General features: G+C 38.4%; 1 protein-coding gene across 3 annotated transcripts in view; it reads left to right on the top strand.

Moving 5' to 3' along the window:
- The window catches only part of RHEB (Ras homolog, mTORC1 binding), a 43,488-nt gene extending 25,256 nt beyond the window's left edge, over positions 1–18,232 (top strand). For 2 of the 3 annotated variants that reach the window (XM_064505722.1, XM_064505720.1), the window contains 6 exons: positions 1,806–1,873; positions 5,109–5,191; positions 9,608–9,664; positions 9,765–9,812; positions 10,341–10,422; positions 17,719–18,232. In XM_064505722.1, the coding sequence (XP_064361792.1) occupies positions 1,806–1,873; positions 5,109–5,191; positions 9,608–9,664; positions 9,765–9,812; positions 10,341–10,422; positions 17,719–17,811 (431 nt within the window). In that variant the 3' untranslated portion in view covers positions 17,812–18,232. The remainder of the gene's footprint in view (positions 1–1,805; positions 1,874–5,108; positions 5,192–9,607; positions 9,665–9,764; positions 9,813–10,340; positions 10,423–17,718) is intronic. The other variant, XM_064505721.1, reaches the window with a different exon arrangement.
- The last annotated feature ends 3,480 nt before the right edge of the window (positions 18,233–21,712 follow it).

Genomic DNA, 21,712 nt, shown 5'->3' with positions numbered 1-21,712 from the left:
TTTTAAATACTAGCTTCGTGAGCTTCTTGAAGCTACTTCGCAGAGTGCTTTGCTATGTATGTAAAGTGTCAAGAGGCTAGAAACTTAATACACCTGTTAACGTATTGTGTCTCTCCAGAGGAGTTTTTTCCCTCTTATTTGAAGCGGTGATTTTGTATATAGCAACCCTGTGTGTTAACATCTTCCAAGAAACAGTTGCCTCTGTTCCCACCATAGTATTCATGTAAGGCCAAAAGGTAACTGCTGTTGTGGACTCCTTGCTTCATAACCCTAAAATTGTGTGCAGTGATGACAGCAGTGTCCTGACGGTGACTTGGTGGTGGCTTGTCTGCTCTGTTCGTGCGCGAGCTATACCTGACATACCTCTTCAGGGATGGCCAGGGTATGGTAGGAATCCTCTTGTTGAGGCTCCATTCAAATCACACTTACCAGGAATGTAATGGAAACTATGTGTATGCTTTAGGCTGTTTATTTAGACAATGCAGAGCTAGAACTAATGCAGAGTATCTACTGAATGACCCATTTTTAAAGAGGTAAGTTTTAAAAATCCCTTTGATTTACTGGGCACACTGAAAACCAGCAGCCTCAGATATTCTGGTGTGGAGTCAGCCCACTTATTCAAGATAATATTCACGTTGTGAAGACTTGACAGGGCAACGAGCGTTGCTGGTGGGGAGGAGGAGGATTGGCTAGCTTCAATTTATAGGAGACAGTGTTTAAACAGAAAACAAAAGGAGCAGGCATGAGTTAGAACAGTTGCCAGAGAACATGCAACTTTACAGCTTCTGGGAAGCTGTCAGGCCGTTTAGGATGTGTTAAGTATGGCATTTCAGGGTTAGCTCTTTCCCCACTCATCGTTGTGCAGAAAGATGCAGTTTCTAGTGGCTGTTAATTCTTGGAAAAACTGCTGCCTTAACCAGAGGGTGACATAAAGCCTTATTTGGTATATCAGTAACGTTCGGTAACTGTGCTTTAGGTGAGTGCAGTGCGAAGGCCAAAGTGAAGCTTTGTGTCTGGGTTCGGGTGTTGCAGCTGGGTCACCTAATGCTCTCTAGTACATTATACTTGGGAGTTGTAACTTTGTTTGCTTTGGTAGCTGCATAGTACAAACACTGAGTAAAGCTGCTCTGCTCACAGCATGTATTGGCATTTCATAAAACCTAGGATGAGAAGCAGCTCTCATCTCTCTTTGGAACTGAATGTACTTCCTGACTGAGGAATAAATAGGCTAGTGGCTACGGCAAATGTAGAAGTAACATGTGGTGAGCTTCCAGCTAAATTTTGATTATTTGGGTTTAGCATACTCGAAGTTAGGCTATGTGTGTCTTGCCCCAAAGAGGTTTTTTTAAATCTGGATCATTTGCTTCGTGGTATTTCCGTTTAGGGAATTGATCTTGCTGAACTGCTTTGAAACTGGGGAAAATATCCAGTGCTCAGTTTAAAGTTAGCTTTGATGCTAATGCTATTTAAGTGTCTCAAGTTACCACAAAATACAGTTGCCCTGAAGTCTCTTTGAAATACATGTAAAAATCTTTTGTTCTTTCCTTTAGAGTTATTTAAAATTAAAAACTGCTGCATCCAGCGTGGGAATCCTCTGAAATTTGAAATTGTAAAGTAAATTTCTTAGTTTCAGTGTTTGCAATATGGTAGTTGAAAGCACAGCCACCTGATTTAGCCTCTTCCTGCTTAAAACATAGCACTAATATTCTCGCTCTTAATGCTCTCTCATTGGTATAGAGCAATGGCGACTGCCCTGTTCCTTGCTTATAATTCTGAAATGTGTATGTATTTCTTGTTTGTTCTAGCTTTTACAAAACTGATCACAGTAAATGGCCAAGAATATCACCTTCAGCTGGTTGACACTGCTGGCCAAGTAAGTAATCTTTTTTTGTTCGAGTCTTTCTTCAGAATTAAGACAACAGGTATTCACACTCTGGTAGAACTAAATTGGTAGCGACCCATGCGTTCAAAACTGAAATTTAATTTAAATGATACTGCCTCATTGTTAAATCACCAAAGAGCAACATTTTTATAGTGTTTATTTAAAGGCTCCTTTTCCCCCTCCTCTATTGCTGTCCAAACAGTAGCTATTGTTTAAAGTAGATAATGTCTAAAAAAAAGTGAAGAAGGTACTGTTTTAACTTGAACGTAGCCAAAGTCTGTGCTTATAAGTAGCCCCCTTAATGTTTATGGACTAAACTGACAGCCCTGCTTTAGATGGAGAATGTCAGTTCAATAAAGTGGCCAGAAGCTGTTCATGACTCCATTTTTGTATGCTCTAGCTACACCAGGGTAATCTTGTATCCATGAAATGTTCCTAAGAAGTAGACAGAAATGCACATAGTACTTTATCAGGCTACCATAAGCTAGTACAGTTTGTTTAAATTTTTAATTGAGTGATGGTTCATGCATGTTTCTGCGCTGTAATGAGCAGGAATGTGGGACGAGGCCCTAAACAAGTGTCCTGTGGCATGCACAGTAGCCTTCGTGAAATACAAGTATTCATTAGATAGTGCTGCTTGTCTGAACCTGTAGGCGAGTACACATTCCAGGCACAAAAATGCTCTGTCTTTTGAAAGACTTTATTAAAAAGGGGGAGGCGGAGGGGCACAGTTAAACCCTTGTCTTTTTATCCTGAATTTATTATTGTTTACATGATCTTACCTACTGTGAGTCTCTGATATTATGCCTGTGGTTTTTTCAGAACCGAATAGCATTAAATAATCATAGCATTGACAAATATGTTGCTAGTACTTAGACTTTAAAGCTGCAGGAGGACACTTGTTTGTAGCTGGGAGGGGTGTTCAGAATGGTTGTAACTTTCTAGGCATGACCCATCCCTTTCTTTGAAGAGAACAGTAGGACCAAAGAATAACCAGGCTTTATTTAGGTATTGAAAGCTTGTGCTGATCAGTAACATCGTATCCTTTTAGAATCTGTCAGATAAGTGCCAAGTGGTTAGAAACACAGATACTGACCATGCCTAACAGAGCCAGTGTTGTATGAGGGGGGTATTCTGCAGAGGAGAGTGAGGCTGAGAGATGGACATGCTGTATTGGAATAGTTATCTATGAAGTGCAAGTAGCAGAGCAAACTCCACGGCTTTTGCTTTGTGCCAAAAGCATGCTTTCCTTGCCTCTCAAATTGCAGTACGATTTGTAAAAGTGAAGTTTCTCTTTCAGAAAGAAATGGCGTTCTAAGGACGCAGTGTAACCTCATCAGTAACATACCTCTGCTGCACAGGTTTATTTTCAAGGTTGATTTAATGCTGTACAATATTGTGAAACTCTAAAGTAATCTTTTTCCACTCTGGTTATTTCCAGATTTGATTCTTCCTGTGAAGGACTTCAACTTTGAGTTCTGGCTCATAGGGTTAGAGGGGAGAGATGATGCTGGGTTATGGAAAGCATGGTTTGAACAGATGTCTTTCCAAATTCTGTCTTGCTTAATGATCCATAGGAGTCCTCATGCATCTATATAGCATAGCAAAGATTATATTGTAGATTTATGTGATGTACTTAAAAACAAAGTTACAGCCACATTGTGTTGTCACTTACCAAAGTCCTTGATTTGACTCACGAATTCCAGGAAGCATACTGGTGGGGGTGTGGTTGGCTTTTTATTTATTTATCTACTTTAACTTCAAACAAGCCAAAAACTTTAAGTCGTGAACTAGAAAGAATTGAGGTTATGGCACTCCTTTTTTGTCTTTACCTTTTGTGACTGTCTACTCAGATGTACATAGTTCAGTAAAACAGGTGTCCCACTATGGGATCACAGAAGAAAAACGTAAGAGCATGTCTTATCTAAACCTGTATTCCAACTGTGGCAGTTCTGAGGAATTCCAGATAAAGTCAAATAGCTGGAGTTGCACTTTCACCTGTTTTAGGTGCAGACTAGCTCAGGTCCCTTCTGTATTGACTTTTGGATTACACAGCCGACTGAAGTAGCCGTTTGGCATTTGAGCAAAGATGGGGGTGGGTTGTCCTCAGTGTGTAGCTATAGAGGTAAATAAGGGCATCTTTTGTCAAGTGTTGTTCTAGAATGGTTTTTGGCTGAATCTGTGAAGAAAGTGATTTAAAAGGGTTTTTTCCATTTGCCTGTTAATGGAAATTCAGTTTCTTTTAGCTGTCTAGACTTAAGCTGAATGATTGCACTGCTCCATCTGTTCAGTCGTGACAATACACGTAGAGGTTATGTCATTTTTTTAAGCTAGAATTAACATCTTAAGAAACATAGGTTGAAAAAATTGAGAACTCGTACATTAAGATGTATGGTTCTTGACAAAATGTAAATGTTCCCTGAGAATATCTATTAAAATATTTAATTTTTTTAATGTGGGATTTATAGTATTTATGTTGCATTTTCTGCAGTCTTTCAATCTTCTTTCAAAACTACTGGTTCGTTAATCTGTTAAGTCAGTTTGTTTTTTATATAGGAAAATAAATTCAGTGATTGATTTTTTTTTTTGAATGAAACATTTGCCATATAGTGAAAACCTCTAGTTCTCATAAAGCAACTAATAAATAATAATTCTTCCATTTACAGTTGATAAGCCTTAGCTGATGAGCTGCAGTTACTCAGTTCCTTGCAGATCTCTTAAATAATTCTGGTGTGATCAGTGTCACTTTAAAATATCAAGCTGCTAGATCCTGTCTTCAGCTGTTGAAATTTGATTGAAATCTATCACTAGCAAGATAAGAGGTGTAATTGCTAATTAGCGGTAGTACTGAGTGGATGTTTTGTGCTAACATAAACTGATAATTAAGCATGATAAGAGGATTGGGAGTAGCTTTAGCTGATCCGTAGTCTTAGAGGGAATGAACCAGCAAGGCTGTGGATTTTTTTTTTTTTTTTTTTTTTTTAAGCGTATACAGACCAACTCAGGCTGTGCCCCAGGCTTGCTTCACTTTCTTTTAATTTGGTAAAGGTTCAACAGCTGGCATTATGATAGAAAACCCCCTCAATTCTTGAAGTACTGCATATACAAGAAAAAGTCATGCACCTGGCATCTTACAGATATGACTAACTTAACTGCTGGTAATCTGCTAGTATCAGGTTTTGAACTGTGGCAGTAAGTAACTTTAAATGCAATATTCCTTCCACAGGATGAATACTCCATATTTCCTCAGACATACTCCATAGACATCAATGGATACATTCTTGTTTATTCAGTCACGTCAATAAAAAGGTAATAAAATCTATTATATTCTCATGGTTCAAGTAGCAACCAAATACATTCTGGGCTCAGCTCCTGGCTCTGCTGTATTTGCTTTACATATGTATAATTCATTTATTCTCTCTTTCCCTTTATAAGTAAAATAGAAATAAAAATCAATGGCTTTCCAGGAACTTCTCGTCAGATGCAAATGTCACAGGCACTCTGCTGACTAATAAAAAAGATACTGTGTAAGAAATGAGAAGAATTGAACTGTACTGATGAGGTGTAAGTAAAAATATGTAGATTGATTTCAGAAATAAGTAGAGTTCATTGCTGTAGCATCAAATAGAAAGATGGACTTAAACATGAACTGAAAGGGCACTGTCCGCTTTTGTGAATTACTCAATCAGCTGTTAGCTCAGTCCCTCAGCCTTGCAGCTTGTTACAGTACTGATATTTCTTTGACTTCCCGTCTTGGCTTGTTCTTGTTAATCATCAAAAACCTCTGTACAGATAGCAATAGAGGACTTTTGACCTGTGGACCGACTGTTGCCATGTTGAAGCAAGTATCTTTTTGACAAATTTTCTAGGGTAGCTCTTCTGTCCTCATAGTTGGCTACAGTCCATTCTGACATGAGGACGGATTCCATCATAACTGGAATCCATTGTTTGCTTGTAAGAAGTATTCCAGCCTTCTTGCGAGGTTTTGTCATCTTCCGTTATTTTGTCTCTTCCCTCTGTTTTTCTTGATTTGTTTAAATACTGCAGCTAAAATAAACAAAAACTTCTCAACTAATCCTTATTTGAGCAAAACGATTGAGACCTCTGAGGCCTTTCACTTCATCCTTAGGGGAGGGTAAGGGGTTGCTGCTTCTTCATACATAACACCTAGTTCTCCAAAAGGTAAAATAGAAACTCACAAGCTTTTATGAATTCCATGCCTTTTCCTCTGAACTAGACAACATTGGGCATCTTATGTGCTCTTATGGTAGACTATCATAAAACAGGTAGAGCAACTTGATTTTTCGCTTGCTCATTGACTGTTCCGTGCTTCTCAAAGAAAGCATATGGTCTGGTTATAAACTTCCATTGCTTGCAAGGCCTTCAGTGTTGAACAGATGTTAAAGATGAGAACCAGGAATGGAAGATTGCTAGTTCCAAAGTAGTAAAGGGAAACTGCATGATTTGGAGGAAATGCAACAGGTGTTATGCTTTAATCTAGAGATACTAAAGTACCTAACTTTTTTTTTTTTTTTTTTTTTTTTTTTTAGTTAGAGATTCATTGTTGGTGCTGAGTAACCTTCTATGAAATAAGAGTTAGTATTCTTAAATGGATGAATCCCTACTTAAGGTTATCAATCAACATTTTCTCTTTATTATGTAAGTGGCACTGTTGGGACACAAGTGTCTTTGACCAAAATCAACCTAGATTGCTTGGAAGCTTCTGCAGCTTGTGCTGTTCCCCGATCAGCAGCTAAAGGACTTGCTCTTTGATAGTTACTGCAGTCTTTGTCTGATGGTGTCTTGCACTTAGCAGCTCCTTGAGCTTAACAGCCCAGATAAATGAAAATTTGTTTTCTGTGGTAGCATTCCAACACTTAAATAGAAACCAATTATGGTGAAAATACTGATAGAATAAGATGCATTCTATATATCTTTATATATAGAAGATATATAGAATATATAAATAGATATCTATAAAATATATATAGAATAAGACTGCGGGTAGATAGTATATTGATCAATATTTTAGTCTTAATCAACGTATTGCAAGTTTTTCTTTCTTCCTTTAAACTAATAAATTAAATAATAAATAATTATGTCTTGTTCTATACATTATCTTGTGTTCTGTACCAAGACAGTGTTTAGGCAATAGAACAGATCTTCCACGGTACTCCAGCTCAGATGACTCATCTAGGCAGTCAGATTACATTCGCTGTCTTGGGTTGTGTCACTTGGATCGAAGTGTGTATATTGATCTGAGTGTTGATCCAGCAGAGTACCAGGTTTGGCAGCAAACAATACAGATATCCTTTTTAAAAAAAGAAAAAAAGTATAATCTTCTCTGCTAAACTCCAGTGGGAAGTTTAAATGGGACTTGAGTAAAAGCTAATGCCCTACTTTTTTAATATTCCCAGACTCTTAGCAGCAAGGTTACTGAAAGGCTTTTGCTCTAGTTTAGCTTAATTAAATTCCAATTTTGTATCTTGTTAAGTTGCATGATTTTGTATAACACATTTGTCTGACAGTTTGTAAATTTTTAGTTCCTTTCACACGCTGATATATTTACTGTAACACTAATTGCTTGACTGAACTGGAAAGGACCTCTTATGGTCTTCAGATCTCTTGCTGTTTCAGGACTCTGTTATACTCTTTAATGGGTTGGTCAATATCTATTTTAAACTCTGCCCCTGCACCTTTTTCTACCCTTATTACTTTGGCAAGCTTTCTAAATCCTTCAACTGATCTAGTCAAGCCAATTTCATTCCTGGCAGGTCTTAGCAACTTGTTTCTGTATCGGTATTTTATTTGAGTTTAAATAGTGCTTTTCTTTTGATGTCCACCTTGATCTGTTAATAAAGATCAGCTGTTTCTCCTTAGTCTTTTTAGCTAAAAACTGAACTCTTGAACTGTACTAGATAAGCAGATATACAGAATTGGGAAATGAAGAGAATTAGGAATATGAAGAGTCATATTTCTATAGAAGTTTTAGCAGAACTATACACTGGAACCTCAGGCGAGGACTCACTGGTGTCCTGTGCAAGGGATGGCATTTTCCTAGCTCTACTGGAAACAGTGCACATAATAGTCAAAAGGAAGCAGTGTATTATGTTACGCTAGCAATTCAGTTATCCTATGGCTAGGATAGTCCTCAGACTAGGGAACATATTTGTGGTCTGTAGCAGATTTTTTTATTTGTCCCCTCTTTCAGTGTGCAGGGTCATCTAGTTCTATATGTAGTGATGCCTCTGAACTTTGTCACAAGCAAGCTCCAGTTAACTGGTATTTTTTTGAAATAATTATAAGAATGTGAAAATCGGTTCTGAGACCAGTTCTCAAGACCAGAATTTCATTAATAACTTTTCAGCATAAGCTGTTTGGAACTTAAAGTCCTTTCATTGATTCCTACATTTTTCTATTTAATACATAGCATCATACTCGATTTATTAATAGTAAGTTGTGCCAGACTAAGTCACATTTTTCTTTGCAGAGAACTCATTTCCTTAACAGGAGGACTAAGAGCTGAACACTAAAAAGTGTTGTGTTCTAGCCTACCCCATTCACTTATATACGTTGTCTCTAAAATTACTGCTGAAGTCGGACAAACAGACTTACTTGACACAAAATCCTTTCTAAATATATAGTAACCTTTCTTGTTTCGGAAGTGAGAATTTTTAATGATTTAGATAGCTTGAATAGCACTTGTAGGCACCAGTTCTTTCAAAACTGTGGGTTGGAAGTATATTTGAATGCTGCTCTATTTTTAAGTGTCTGAATTCTAATTAAAATGCAGTGCAAGTCAAGATACTGCCGGTGGCTAACAACCTTGGAAGCTGGAAAAGTTTCAGTCACTTTTTTTGTTGCAGTATATTTGCATGTCTAATCTGTGAACCTGTGCTTCTTTCTTTAAACAAAACTGAATTGTGCACTTCATGTATCAGTATTTTTTTCCATAATGTAATTGGAGGAGCACAACATCTACTCTTTAACCCTGTTTATAACTTGTTCTGAAAAGTGCTAAATGTCAAATGCAGTGGATTTTGTTAGCGAGTCTTTAGGCTTCTTGGCATTTCATAGTACTGCTTCTTATTTCCAGTCATTCAAACTTCATGTACATTATAGGTGAACAGACAACAAGTATTTGAATAACCACTGTTTCAGAACCATCTTGCAGATCAGTTTACTCACGTTCCATGGAGAATTATAACTCGGGCGTCTCTTGCCTTTCATGTGCATGAAACTGTAGAATTCTATATGAACAAAGCTTTCTTAAAAAGTGATGTATTATGTCAAGGCAGAGTGCACCTAACTGGATATTTCTTTGGAACTGTGCTTTAATTTGACATGCTCATCCAGGCTTGTTGGAATATAGTGGTTAAATTTCTTACTGCAGTTACAAACCAGATTGGGATGGGGTGGGAGGGGGTGGGGAAATACTGTCTTAGTGCTTTTATGTTAGATGCATCAGTCCTAAGTAATGTTACTTATTTCTGCAAGTATCATAACTGGGGAGGCTATAATGATAGACTAGCCTTTTGTCATTTCTGGGACCATTTTGTCTGTTGTACGCAAATCAGTAACACTTTCAGCATCTCTGCAGTTCTGCCACTATACGTAGAATAAGTTTTAAACACGGCAATCTAAATATGCAATTAATTGCTTGTGTATTGGGTATGAAGGATAAACATTGGAGTGCATGTGTGACTTCATCCCTTTATTTTGCAGTTTTGAAGTGATAAAAGTTATCCATGGCAAGTTATTGGATATGGTGGGAAAAGTCCAGTAAGTAGTGACACTTTCATCTCATTTCATTGCAGGCATGTTACTAGTACTTTGTTCAGTATACTATAACTATTCTGAAGTTCTGAACTTTCTTTCACAGAATACCCATTATGCTGGTTGGAAATAAAAAAGACCTGCATATGGAACGGTATGTGAACTCCAGTATATGTGAAATGTAAGACAGCAGCAGGCATTCCTGTGGCTGCAGTACAGTAGTTTTGTTCTTGGCTTGCCATAACTGAAATAAAAATTGAAGGTTAAAATAAGGTGCTGGCAAAGGAATTGTGTCCAGAATGTGAACTAAGAGCCATGAACTTTTGTTCTAATGTTGATTTGCGCTATGAGATTCCAAGGACAGCGGTTTAACACTTTGTTTTTTTCAAAACAACTAACAGAAGTGTATTTTTCACAACTGTAAAAACACTAGATGATATTGCAGATTATAAAAATTGAAACTGTGCTTTGGGACAACTGCTCTTCTGGGTCACAACAGAGTTTTACCTGGCCCAGTAGTGTATTTCACAGTAGCCAAGAGCAGATGCTCAGGATCACAGAGTTCATGAGACATTCCTATTATATGTATTTATGTGCTTTGGTACTCTGAGGGCTTTCCTGAGGTATCAAATTCCAATTCTTCTGCAAGTTATAAAGAAACATACTTTTTCTCTTTGGTCAGGGTGATCAGCTATGAAGAAGGGAAAGCTTTAGCAGAATCCTGGAATGCAGCTTTCTTGGAATCTTCTGCTAAGGAAAATCAGGTAACAGATTAAGATTGACTTTCTTTGAATAACAACATAATGGAATGTCTCTATAATCTCACTCAATAAAGGAAGCTAAAATATGTACTTACACTCAACAGATATTTTGTGTAGATGGTTAGAAACAAAACAGCTGTCTGCATTCAGGTTTAAGTATGCAGTTTTTTCTGTGCATCTGTAAACGAAAAGAGAAGTGAAGAACTGAAAGCTTAGCTTCACTGAACGTAGCAGAAGAGTTAGTAACAAACGAAAACTTGAATCTGCGTGGTGGGTGGGGCAGGGCCTGTGGTTCACTACAGTTACCTTAAATAGTGAGCTTGTGGTGTTGTTGCGGAGGAGTAGACTGGTACAAGGGGAAGAACCTTGTGTTTTAAGGCACTAGGCAAGACTTTGTTGCTCTAATGTGGGAAGTAATGGTTTCGTGAGCCCATGGCAAATCAAACAAAAATTACAACACAGCAGAGGCGGCTGGACGCTATTGTGATACAACTATAGTCAAGTTGACAGAAGGCCACAATCTGACCAAATATGATCCAGGCACACTTGCACTTGTTGGTCTCCTGTCAGAGAAAATGCTTACGTGTTACGTGTTAAATAGCATCCTTTTTCATGCTTAAACTTACTTTAACATACCTCCTGAATATGTTTTGGTATTTGATTTTGTTCCTATGGCTGTTGATAATACTTCGTCTGTCACTGATTTGACACCCTATTTATGTAAGCTACAAAGGTCTGCTAATTTGGACTTGAACTAATGAAGAACTGCTGTTGCATTTTTTGTTTTTGTGTGGATTTTTTGTGGGTATTTTTGTTAGCTATTGCTTGCAGCAACTTGGCATAGTCCATACTTTGCTTTTTGAAAATGCAGACATATGATAAGGGTCAAAAGGACACTCAGGCTAGTTTGAAACAAATAAGTCCATATTAATCTTTATGCAGAAGAAATGCTTATCTTGTCCTGTGTTTAAGCTAGGGTATCACATCTTCAGTCTCCTGGATAACCTCAGCACAATCAAATGGTCCTAGAGCTAGAGCAGAACTTGTTTAAACAACCTTTCCTTCCCTCCTTCCCATCCCTGAAAGAAAAACAGATAAATTGTCTGACAACTTCTAAAACTTCTGACAGTGAGCAGTTGTGTAAAGTTGGATTTTCTCTGGAAGAAAAACTTGCTGGAAGAAACTCGCCCCCTGATGTGGACAATCTGGACTTAGTTTATCAGTACATCGGTTTCTGGCTAAAACTTGCATTAACCTTGTCAAAATTGGGCATAATGAAAATATGAAATTTCTCAACATCGTCTCTGTACTGCTTGAGTGGTTCAAATGCATACTCAGGAAAGCTAGCTTGCTAGTTCTCTAGTACAAAGAACAAATCATTTAAAGCTAATCTGATTTTTTTTTTTTTAAACAACTTAATACTTCTGTTGCCTGGACTCTTTTTTTGGTATGTTTGCCGCGTATAAGAGTGTACTATTTCATATCTTACGGTATATCTTCCTGATAACTTTTCAGAAAATTGTTTTGTCTGGTTCCAACAAAAAAAAGCTGGGTGTATTTATGCAAAAAAGCTGCAAGTTTTATATGATGCTTGGCATGTCTTGCATATTAAATTGCTGCACTAACAAAGTTCCATTGACTGCCATGTATTTGTGTTTGTTCCTTAGTCCATGGAATGGATTGTGTGCCTCAGACTGTCTGTATTAAGTTATGCTGCCAGCTGAAACTTGTGCAGCAAAATTTGTAGGCTTCATGGAAATAGGAATGATAACTGTGTGTCAGATATTCAAATTTCTGTAAAGTACTGTGCAAATGCAAAGAAGAATTAGAAGTTTTGTTAATTCTTGCTGTTAAAGTTGTTCTTACTAGGCCTTCTGTAAGCATGATCCACCGGGTAATGCAGGTTGTTGAAAGTGTAGATTTTTGTGTCTCTGGAGAGAGAAGCAGGTGCTTGAATACAGTTCTTCCTTGCCGTGAGTGGAAAGTACAGTGGTAAGGTCATGCCTCTAACATAATATGCTTGGTAAATTTGGCTCACTTCAGAATGTAGAGGGATTGTGTGTCACTTCTGAGATGGGTGCCCACAATACTAAGCGTCTTTCAGGCCATCTGGTATGCTTCCTGTGGAGGTTTGGGATATACAGAAGAAAGCATGAAGGAGTTCAAAATGGGAGCAGCTCCCTTAGCCTTTTAGCAAACAGTTGCTGAGGAGTGCTTATCTCTGAGGCAGGTGGAAAATTATGGTTTGGAAGTTGAGTATAAAGTCTAGGAGAACTGCGGTGCTAGGGAGAAGAGGAAGGCAACAGGTAGGTAGGCAGATGATACAGTGCCCCTTTCGAGTTATATCAGAAACATCTCTGAATTCATGGCTTGTTTTCCCCAAACCGTAATTTGACAGGATCAAAAAAGCTGATATATAGACCTCTGTCAAGACAGAATGTCTTCTCTTACTCTGAAACTCTATCTGGTTTGGGGAACAAAGTGTTTATTTTGAACTTAGTCACAAGGCTTGTCAGTTCTCCTGGTATTGATTGTTCACCTTACCTAAGTCCATATTCTCGAGAAAAGAAGTCTGCAGACACTTTTTTCTTGCAGGTTCATCCAGATCTTCCCCTGACTGGGGTTGGTACAGCAAATGTAACTTGTCTATCAAAATTAAGCCTAAACTCCTTCCAAAACTGCTTCAGATTCATTTTGCTTTTCAGAAAGCTAATTTAATGCTTAAGGGGATGAGCTGAAATGGATTTGGAATTTAGAGCTTAAGAACTTAGGCAGAAAGCTCAAACCTTCCTGGGTGGGGAAGAATTCTGTTAAATCTTTTTCCTCTGAAGTCTGTCCATCTCTATTTGGCGGACAGAAAGCAAAAGTATGGTGATTTATAGTACGATGGTCTGAAATTGGTTTGGTATGTGTTCTTCAGCAGTGAAGAGTTCTCCTTGCTAGAGAGGTCAGCTGATTCCACTTTGGCTATATATGTTCCATTCTTCACAACAGCTCTGTTTGCAAAGAACTGCTGAAACTAGAGAAGGTATTTCCAATTGGATGTTTCCTCCAGAATAGGCTCCGCTTGCCTTAAAAGGAGATGGGAAAGCATTGACTCTTACCTCTTTCTGCTTTTGCCAAAAAATCTTGATCAGAGCATCTGTGGAGTCATAAGACGATATCCCTACATTATTAGGCAACTGGAATGGTTCTGCAGATTAATTTAAGCAAAGTAGACCTATTCTATCAAAAGGTACTACATTCTGGGAATGGCATGGTAATCACTTTGAATATATGGAAAGTGAGACGCACAAAGATCAAAGTTGCAGTGAAGATAAATGTTAGTGGTTGGCAAGGGTTTACCAGGTCAGATATACTTTTGAGACTCTGTATCAGCCCTTCCATACTCAGATGACTAGGTAAGACTTTCAGAGGAGCCTGTGTATCAGTCATGTAGGCAAACTGCTAGTCTTTGAGAAGGCAGTTCTGTGACTTAGTGGAAAAGACATCTTTTGGATTACTGCTGGACTAGGTAGGACTGGAAAACAACCTGATTGGGTAAACACTTCTTATGAGACCTGAATCTTGCATCTTTTTTGGCAGACTTTACTGTGAAATTCATCTTTAGATTGGAAGTATGTTTAAGGGCATCAAGTATCTTGTAAGCAAAATAGGAGGTACATGAGATCACGCCATATGAGGCCCTGGAAGCTAAGGTCAGAAGTTAAATTAGCCTGTTGTTTTTGGACCCTGAATGATCTTGTCCTATTTCCTCTCAAGCTGTTTAATTATAACTGGATATGTTGAACTGCTTTGCATCTACCTGGCTAACTTCAGGAGCTTAGAGCTTTCTTCTGGAACTCCCAACATTGTTTCATCTAAGACATAGTATAGTACTTCCTTTTCCTCTTAATCCTGGTTTAAAAAAAAAAAAAAAAAAAAAAAAAGTGGGAATGATTTGAAATACAACCAGAATCCAAATTGGTCTTAAACTCAGTTGAAGTTGGAAGCCAGCTTCTACTGGAAGAACTTAGGGAGTAAAGAGCAACCAAGTTGTCCTCCTCCAGTTGAGCTAAACTCGTTAGATGAACTTTTTTTGGGAGGGGGGAGCGACACAGATACCTACCTCTGACCAAAACAAAATCCATTTAAAAAGCAGTTGCTTGGACATTGCTCCTTTTCCAAGAGTGATTTCATCTTCAAGCTCAGAAGATGCAGTATTCAGTGTATGCTATAAAGCAGTTTGGGATTTTAGCCCTATTCCAGGAGTCTGGAATGTTTTTATTTAGGAGACTGTATTTGGACTGGCAAAGGATGGGAAAAAATCTCTTCCTTACCTTACCATTGTTCAAGTTCCTTTGCCCAGTCCTGAGCCAATATCAACTCGTGTGAGCAGTTGAGAATTTACTTTCTGAAATAATAAAGTAGTCTCATGCTTGTGTTTTTTTAAAAAAAAGAAAAAAAAATCTGACTATGGCAGCTGTGGCCTGGGTCCCTGGATCCTGGATTTTGGATCTTACTGCACTGGCTGCTGGCAACGTGTTCCTGCAGAAGGAATTGCAGCTCCCGAGCTGTCTGTTCCTTTCATACCGAGGGGCACACGTACAGAAGCAGTTCAGCCTCTGGTGCCTCTTGCACACGGCAAGGTGCTGCGTTCTTTAGGCAGCATGCATTGCCCAAGCTAACATCTCCTCTGTTTCCTCCAGGGAAAAGGCAGCAGAAAGCCAGATGGAAGCATTCAGTAGGCTAGATATGACCCACATTTTGTAATTGGACCATATGGAGTCAGATGTGTATAAAGTCTGGCTACATTCTTTACTCCTTGCCACAAAGCATATAAACCTTACTATGTTGTTTAAAAGCAGCTTCTGAAATTCTTCAGCATTGTTGAGCCAGATTACGGATTCCTATGGGTTAGCTGTAGCACAGTGGTTAAACCTGCAGTGAAAGTGTATTTTGTATGAAATGGATTAACAAGCCCTGCGGCCTACTCCATCCGAGTTGTTCAAACAGTGTTTCTGACAGGATGTACAGCTTCTTGCTTGACAGAGTAAGTTATGTTTTTAATAGGTGTTTCTAAACAGGAGTATAAGGAATTTATGCATTAAAATGAAGCTATTGAAAATGTCAACTCCAAGTGATGAAACATTGGTGCAGTATATTTGTAAACCAAGTTTTCACCAAGTGAGCCAGTTTGGTATCAGCTGCAGTCCTGTCCGTGGTTCTCCTAGAATCTAATTAGCACAGGAAACACATTGTACAGTTCCAGGCTGATGAGCCACTTCTGTCAGATTCTGTTTGGATTGCAGGGAAACTTCATTACATGGAGGCGTACTCTATTTCCAACCAATTAGGTATTTTAAATAATTCCTGAAGTAATACTGTACACATGTGGTATAAGTATGAGAAATGTTAAAATTCAGTCTAATCTTGTTATGATTACTTTAAGATTTTGCGGGACTAGTTTAGTCAGTGAGATTAATTTGGAAGTGATCCAATTAAGAATTATACCTTGTGGAGGAGGAAAAACATCTGCCAGGTCAAAACACAGAGTGATAAATCATAGAGTGCTCTTCAGCATGCTGATTAAAAACAAAAAAAACTGATTTTTTTCTCCTTTCCTCATAATGTGGTTGCTTTTACATAATCAATATACTTCCCTTTTTAAAGTAGTGTGTACACTTGATATTCATGAAACTGATGGCTAGAATTAGATAAACTGCAAATGAATTTTTAGGGGTGTTAGGGGACCATCACCAATCATACAGTACTTCCAAATTAAAGGTTCACATGCTGAAATGCCATAATATAGACAAGCACTTCAGCACTGTATTTGACTGTAATACAGATTTTGTTTTTAAGTTACTTTTCAGAGATCTTATAGGGATGTTGCCTGTTGTAGTTTTGAGTATCTTGATGGATGCTAGTAGCCTTAAAAGCCCTTAAAACCAAGCATGTCCTAAAAAGGATAGATTTGCTGTGTACAGTATTTATTACCAGTAGCACTCATGGTTTTGTCCCAAGGACCTTACTCTCATCATCTTTCAGTATCTGAAAAAACAATACAAAACCAAAAAAAAAGCAAAACCAAAAAAAAAATTAACTGTGCTTAATCAGCTTCTTCCATAAAATCTGCTGAATCAAATTCAAATGTCTTGCAGACTTACTAAAAAAGGATGCTTCAGTAAAATGTTATTTTAATGGGAAATTATAGCTTTCCATCCAAAAGTGTTAACTTGTACTCACCAGCATCCTTGTGTCTGGGGATGTATTACCCTTCTGAGCCCATGTGCTCAGTTTCATGAGTTGCAATTTCTGTATTGGAGAACCTTTTCCACTAGACTGCTTTATTTTAAATATGGAGGGAGAAGACTCAGTGTAGAGCAAATGGAAAAGGTAACAGGACAGGCGACTTGTGTCACTCATTTCAAGAGCAATTGCTGTCTTGTTTCTGAAGGAATAGAGGGATAAAGTGTATGCATAATTCATTATTTTGCAGAGGGACTCTCTACAAAAGAGAGTCTACAGTCCTTTATATTCCATAAAAAACAGTAAGCTAGGATATTGGTGTAAGCCTGAACACATTAATAATAGCTGTTTTCCAGTTCAAGCTGTTTCAGATATAAAATAAGACACCTGTGCTGTCAGAGTGACTTTATCAAAGAGTATTGCTTAATGTTAGATCATTGCTGGTTTGACTTATGTTTCCCCTCGTGTTCTTGCACCAAGTCAAATACTGGGGTCACATACAGAGCAGACGAGAACATAGCAGTATATGAGAGACTTTGCTCTTTGCAGATCCGGTATGTTAATGTAACGCTCCTGTGCTGGGCTGTGCAAAGTCAGTGCTTGAAGCTGAAAAATCTGCCCTTTCTTCTGTGGTTACATGGAGTCTTAAAGCTTGCTTGGAGGAAATGAGTTGGTTTATTTTCTGGAGAAGCGAAACATTGAAATCTTCAATGCTGTCAAGTCACTCAGCACAACCTTTCTATTTAAAACACTTAAAATATAAAGCAGAATTATAGTAATTAGCTCTGTTTTGATACGGCTCAGTTGAAACATATTCCTCCCTGCAGTGATAGAGAAAATAGTTGAGGATTGTTGTGGAGAAGGGGATTACACTCTCCTTCCAAAAGGCTGTGTTCGAAACTGAAATTACCATGTTTTTCCTCTCAGCTCTTTGTCTATTGGAATAAGATTTGAACATACATTTATCTGTTGGTGTAGCCAGTGAAATCGTGCTGAGAGGATTCCCCCCCCCCCCCCCGTAAGTAGTAATTTCTTCCTACCTACTAATCTTGAACCCTCTCTTTGCAGACTGCCGTTGATGTTTTTAAGAGGATAATTTTGGAGGCAGAAAAAATCGATGGGGCAGCTTCACAAGGGAAGTCTTCATGCTCAGTAATGTAATTCCACTGCAGAACACGAAAACACTGGGAATACATTCTACCTGAAGAAGCAAAACTGCCCGTTATCTTTAAGGATAAACTATGCTTTTTTTTTTTTTTTTTTTTTCCTTCTTCTGTTAACCTGAAAGATAAACAGTTGGTTTGGAGCCTTTCCCTTCAGATTATGTTAAACTCTGACTCCTGTGCAAATGGCTTCACTTCCATTTTCAAATTTTAAGCAATCATATTTTCAATTTATATATTGTATTTCTTAATATTATGACCAAGAATTTTACTGGCATTAATTTTTTCAGTGTAGTTTGTTGGTTAGAATAATCATCAAAATGATGCATATTGTTACACTACTATTAACTAGGCTTGGATATCAGTGTTTCTTTGTGTTAAATGTATACTTGTAAATAAAATAGCTGCAAACCTTAAAAGTTCTGTTCATAATTTTTTGTTAATTGTCCATGTTAACTTGTTTTTGTGAAAAATGTTCACCTACTCACCTTAAGAGGAGGAGTGAGATCGTTGAAGCCAATGAATTCTTTGACTATTGCTAGAGAGTTGTTTGCTAGTGATCCAAACTATTTTTGCTACTAGAACTCCAGGCTGGCCCAGTAGCTCAGCTGTTCTTTGTGGCAGTTGATGGAAATGAGACACAAGTAACACGTTTGTCTAATTTGGAGGGAAATACTTGGGTTGCAAGTTGAACAACCTGCACTGTCTTTTCCTTCGTGTGACCAGAAGAGTCATGGACTAAAGGATGCACAAATCTGTCACAAGTAAGTGGCTAATATACACCTGCGCTCCAAGTCGTTCATGTGGACTTGTAACTGGGAACACTTTCAAGATTGCGTGGATTTATCCAGCTCACAAACTTAGAGTTGCTTAAAAAACAAAAATGCCATTTAAAATAAATTGTGTGTCTTAAACAAATTGATGTGGGTTATTTATCATGTATTTCTGTACTTCTTTTACATTCATATGTCACTGATAGAGGTGGGTGGTGGTCTCATGGTGGCCTGGCCTTTGAGAATGTCAGGGTTCCAGTGCAACTTTGGCCAGCTTCACTTAACCAGCTGCAAGCTTTTGTTTGGTTTTTGGACATGATACTTAACAATCTTGAATCTCTTAAGTCTGAAAACAAACTACTTGAAGTATATTAAAAAAGCCCAAAACTGTGCAGTTGACCTATTTTGTATAGAATACGACACTGAAATAGGAAAATGCTGTATTAAATGAAGAGCGTTTGTCATGCATTTCTGTTCTCATTGAAGACTTTCAGTTTCTGGCAGGAATAAAATGGAAGAGAAACTTGTAATGTTTTTGCAACCAGAACTAGCTTTTGCATTTCAGGCAGTGCTAAAAGATACAAGTTCAGCATGTCTCATCTCTTCATTTACTGTACAGGAGTTCCCTCATTACTGAATAAATTGTTTAAAACCATTGGTTAACAGCTCTCATGTAGGAAAACTTACTGTTTTCTCTGGCTGCCACGAGATTGATTATTTTCTTTGTTGATCTGGCTTCCTGGCAAAAAGCTTTTCTTTCTTTGCAATTAAGCTGTTGACCAAGTTTTTTTGAAAGCTGGTTTCTGTTACCTGCATTTTCATGATTTATGCCAAATACAGCTTCCTAGATGGATGATTTTCATTCATGATAGATCACTGAAGTTTAGCAAGGTCAGAGGGCTCATTCCAAGAGAACATGTGCCTTTTTTCAGGATCAGACTGATCTTGAGTTGTGCATAGGGTTTCCTTTATGAGAACCTGCAACACTGGAATGAGCATAGTTTGGCTGATGATAAAGATGTTGAGCATTTGGAAGATGATCTTCTGTGGAACTCAGGACAGTACATTTCTGTTTCGTAGTGTCCTCCTTTACCTCATCATTAGGTGATAGATGATGTGTTGCACGATCAGTTGTTGGCATTGCATCCTGGATATAATGTCCGTGGAGTTATGACTTCCCTTAACTGTAGGCATAAGTCTTGAAATAGGCAAGTTTAGTATCTAACTTCTGTGTCTTGAAAATTGTCACCAAAAGCTAGGAGTTGCAGAATACCAGAAAATTGAAGCAGACACTTACTGGCGTGGTGGGGTTTTTTTGTTTGTTGGTTGGGAGGGAGGGGGGGTTGGTTTGGTTTGGGTTTTTTGGTGTAAAGTAATGGCTGCATGAGAACTGATGATCTCTCTAAAGTCTGAAAAAGCCACTGCATTGATGCTTAAGAAGGACTGGCTGCTAAGGCTTTATAGGGGATGGATGAAGAAATGCACAACTCTATAGTCCTGGGATAATTAAGTCTAGTTTCCAGGGAGTGACGCTTTTTGGGAGAACTTCAAGCCAAATGCAGGCTCCCTGGATTATTTGCAAAGAGAACTTCCAAGACTTCCCACATGCAGTACTCTGAAGTATGGACTGGTCTTGCATTTCTTTCCTGCAATAGTTGAAGAATCACATTCAGCAACCTGTGTTGGTTTTTTTTTTGTCCTGTCACTGGCTTATCCAGTAAAATAGTAAATTACTCCACTTGTCCAAACCTTCGTCTGCTATTAAGATCTAAAGAACAGCCATGTGCAACAGTCTTGTATTTTTAATGAAACACCTGGACAAACATGATCACTGAACTGCTTGCACTTCACTGTACAGAGATTTCAGTTGACTTCTGAGAATGGCACCTTCCAGCAGTTACACAGCCTAATAGAGGCTTGAACAGTGATGCTTCCTTTACTAACTTACAAGTTGGCACAGGTTGGGTTTTGTTGTTGTTAGAGAGCCCTAAAAGAGGATGGGTACCCTTGGAAGTCCTATCTTGGGTACCCGTTTATCACTTTGGTACATAACAAACTGCTTCTTGCATGGAATTTGTATAATCTTGTCCAGCAAACACTCCAGTTCTTCTAGAGGTTCTTGAGGATTGTGACAAATGACGCATGGATTAAAAGCTAAATCACGAAGGAAGCAAGAAGTTCTCCAGCACAGGCTAGGAAAAGTTTGATGTACACTTAATGGGGCCCAGCCTTACTTCTAGTGATGATCACTGGTGAAGGAGGAGGTGCAAAGGTCCTGTTTTTGTTGAGAAAACGGGCAAATTTCAGCTACCGCAAGTCAGGTTAAATGAGCATTAACTTAACTGGATTTAAACTTCTGCAGTTGAATAGCATTCTTCTGTAAAAGAGAAAATATGCGAAGGAAAAGCAAAAATCCTGCATTACTTGCACTCCCATACAGCTCCTTGCTTTGTTGCATGAATGCTAAGAAAGTTTTTGGTATGCTGAGCTCGATAGTGCGCTGAGCAGCCTTCAGTCTGCTGAGAACCACGAAACGTATGAGGCAGGTGTAACTCCGCAGCTGGAGGGTGCATTGCAGGCAGCAAACCAGTATGTGATTATCCTTTCCCTGTCCCTGTTGCTTCTATGCATAGGGAAGTTTATCCCTGCTGCTAAACCTTATGATGGGGAAGGTTTGAAGGCAGCCAAGTTTGGCTCTGGAGCATCATGCCTAAGCTTTCTTCCTCTCTCTTCAGTAAAGGTGCTTTGCATGGTTGGTGGCTGGTGAACATGCTTCATTAGCAAACTGTTTCCTGCTCCCGTGTGTCCGCAGTAGTTGTATTGTAGCGTTTGGACCGAGCAGCCATATGTTGTTCCTCAACCCAAGGGCACAGCAGTGTGGACTAAAACTGGACTTTGCTTAGGAAGTTCTTGCAGCATTGGAGGAAATAGCGAAAACTTCAGGCTTTCCATTTTTCAGCTTCTCTGAACAGAGAAGTTCCTACATCCAAACTTACGGCCCAGAAGTGAATAAGCACCTCATGCATTGCTACTGCACTGAAATAAAAAGGTTAGCCTGTGTCATGAAACATATTTTATGTTTTCACCTTTTAAAAAAGCATGCAGTCTTGCACCTTTGTAGCTGAA

The sequence above is a fragment of the Dromaius novaehollandiae genome, chromosome 2 (assembly GCF_036370855.1).
Source record: "Dromaius novaehollandiae isolate bDroNov1 chromosome 2, bDroNov1.hap1, whole genome shotgun sequence".
Classification (NCBI taxonomy): Eukaryota; Metazoa; Chordata; class Aves; order Casuariiformes; family Dromaiidae; genus Dromaius; species Dromaius novaehollandiae.
This window is presented reverse-complemented; position numbering and strand designations above follow the sequence as displayed.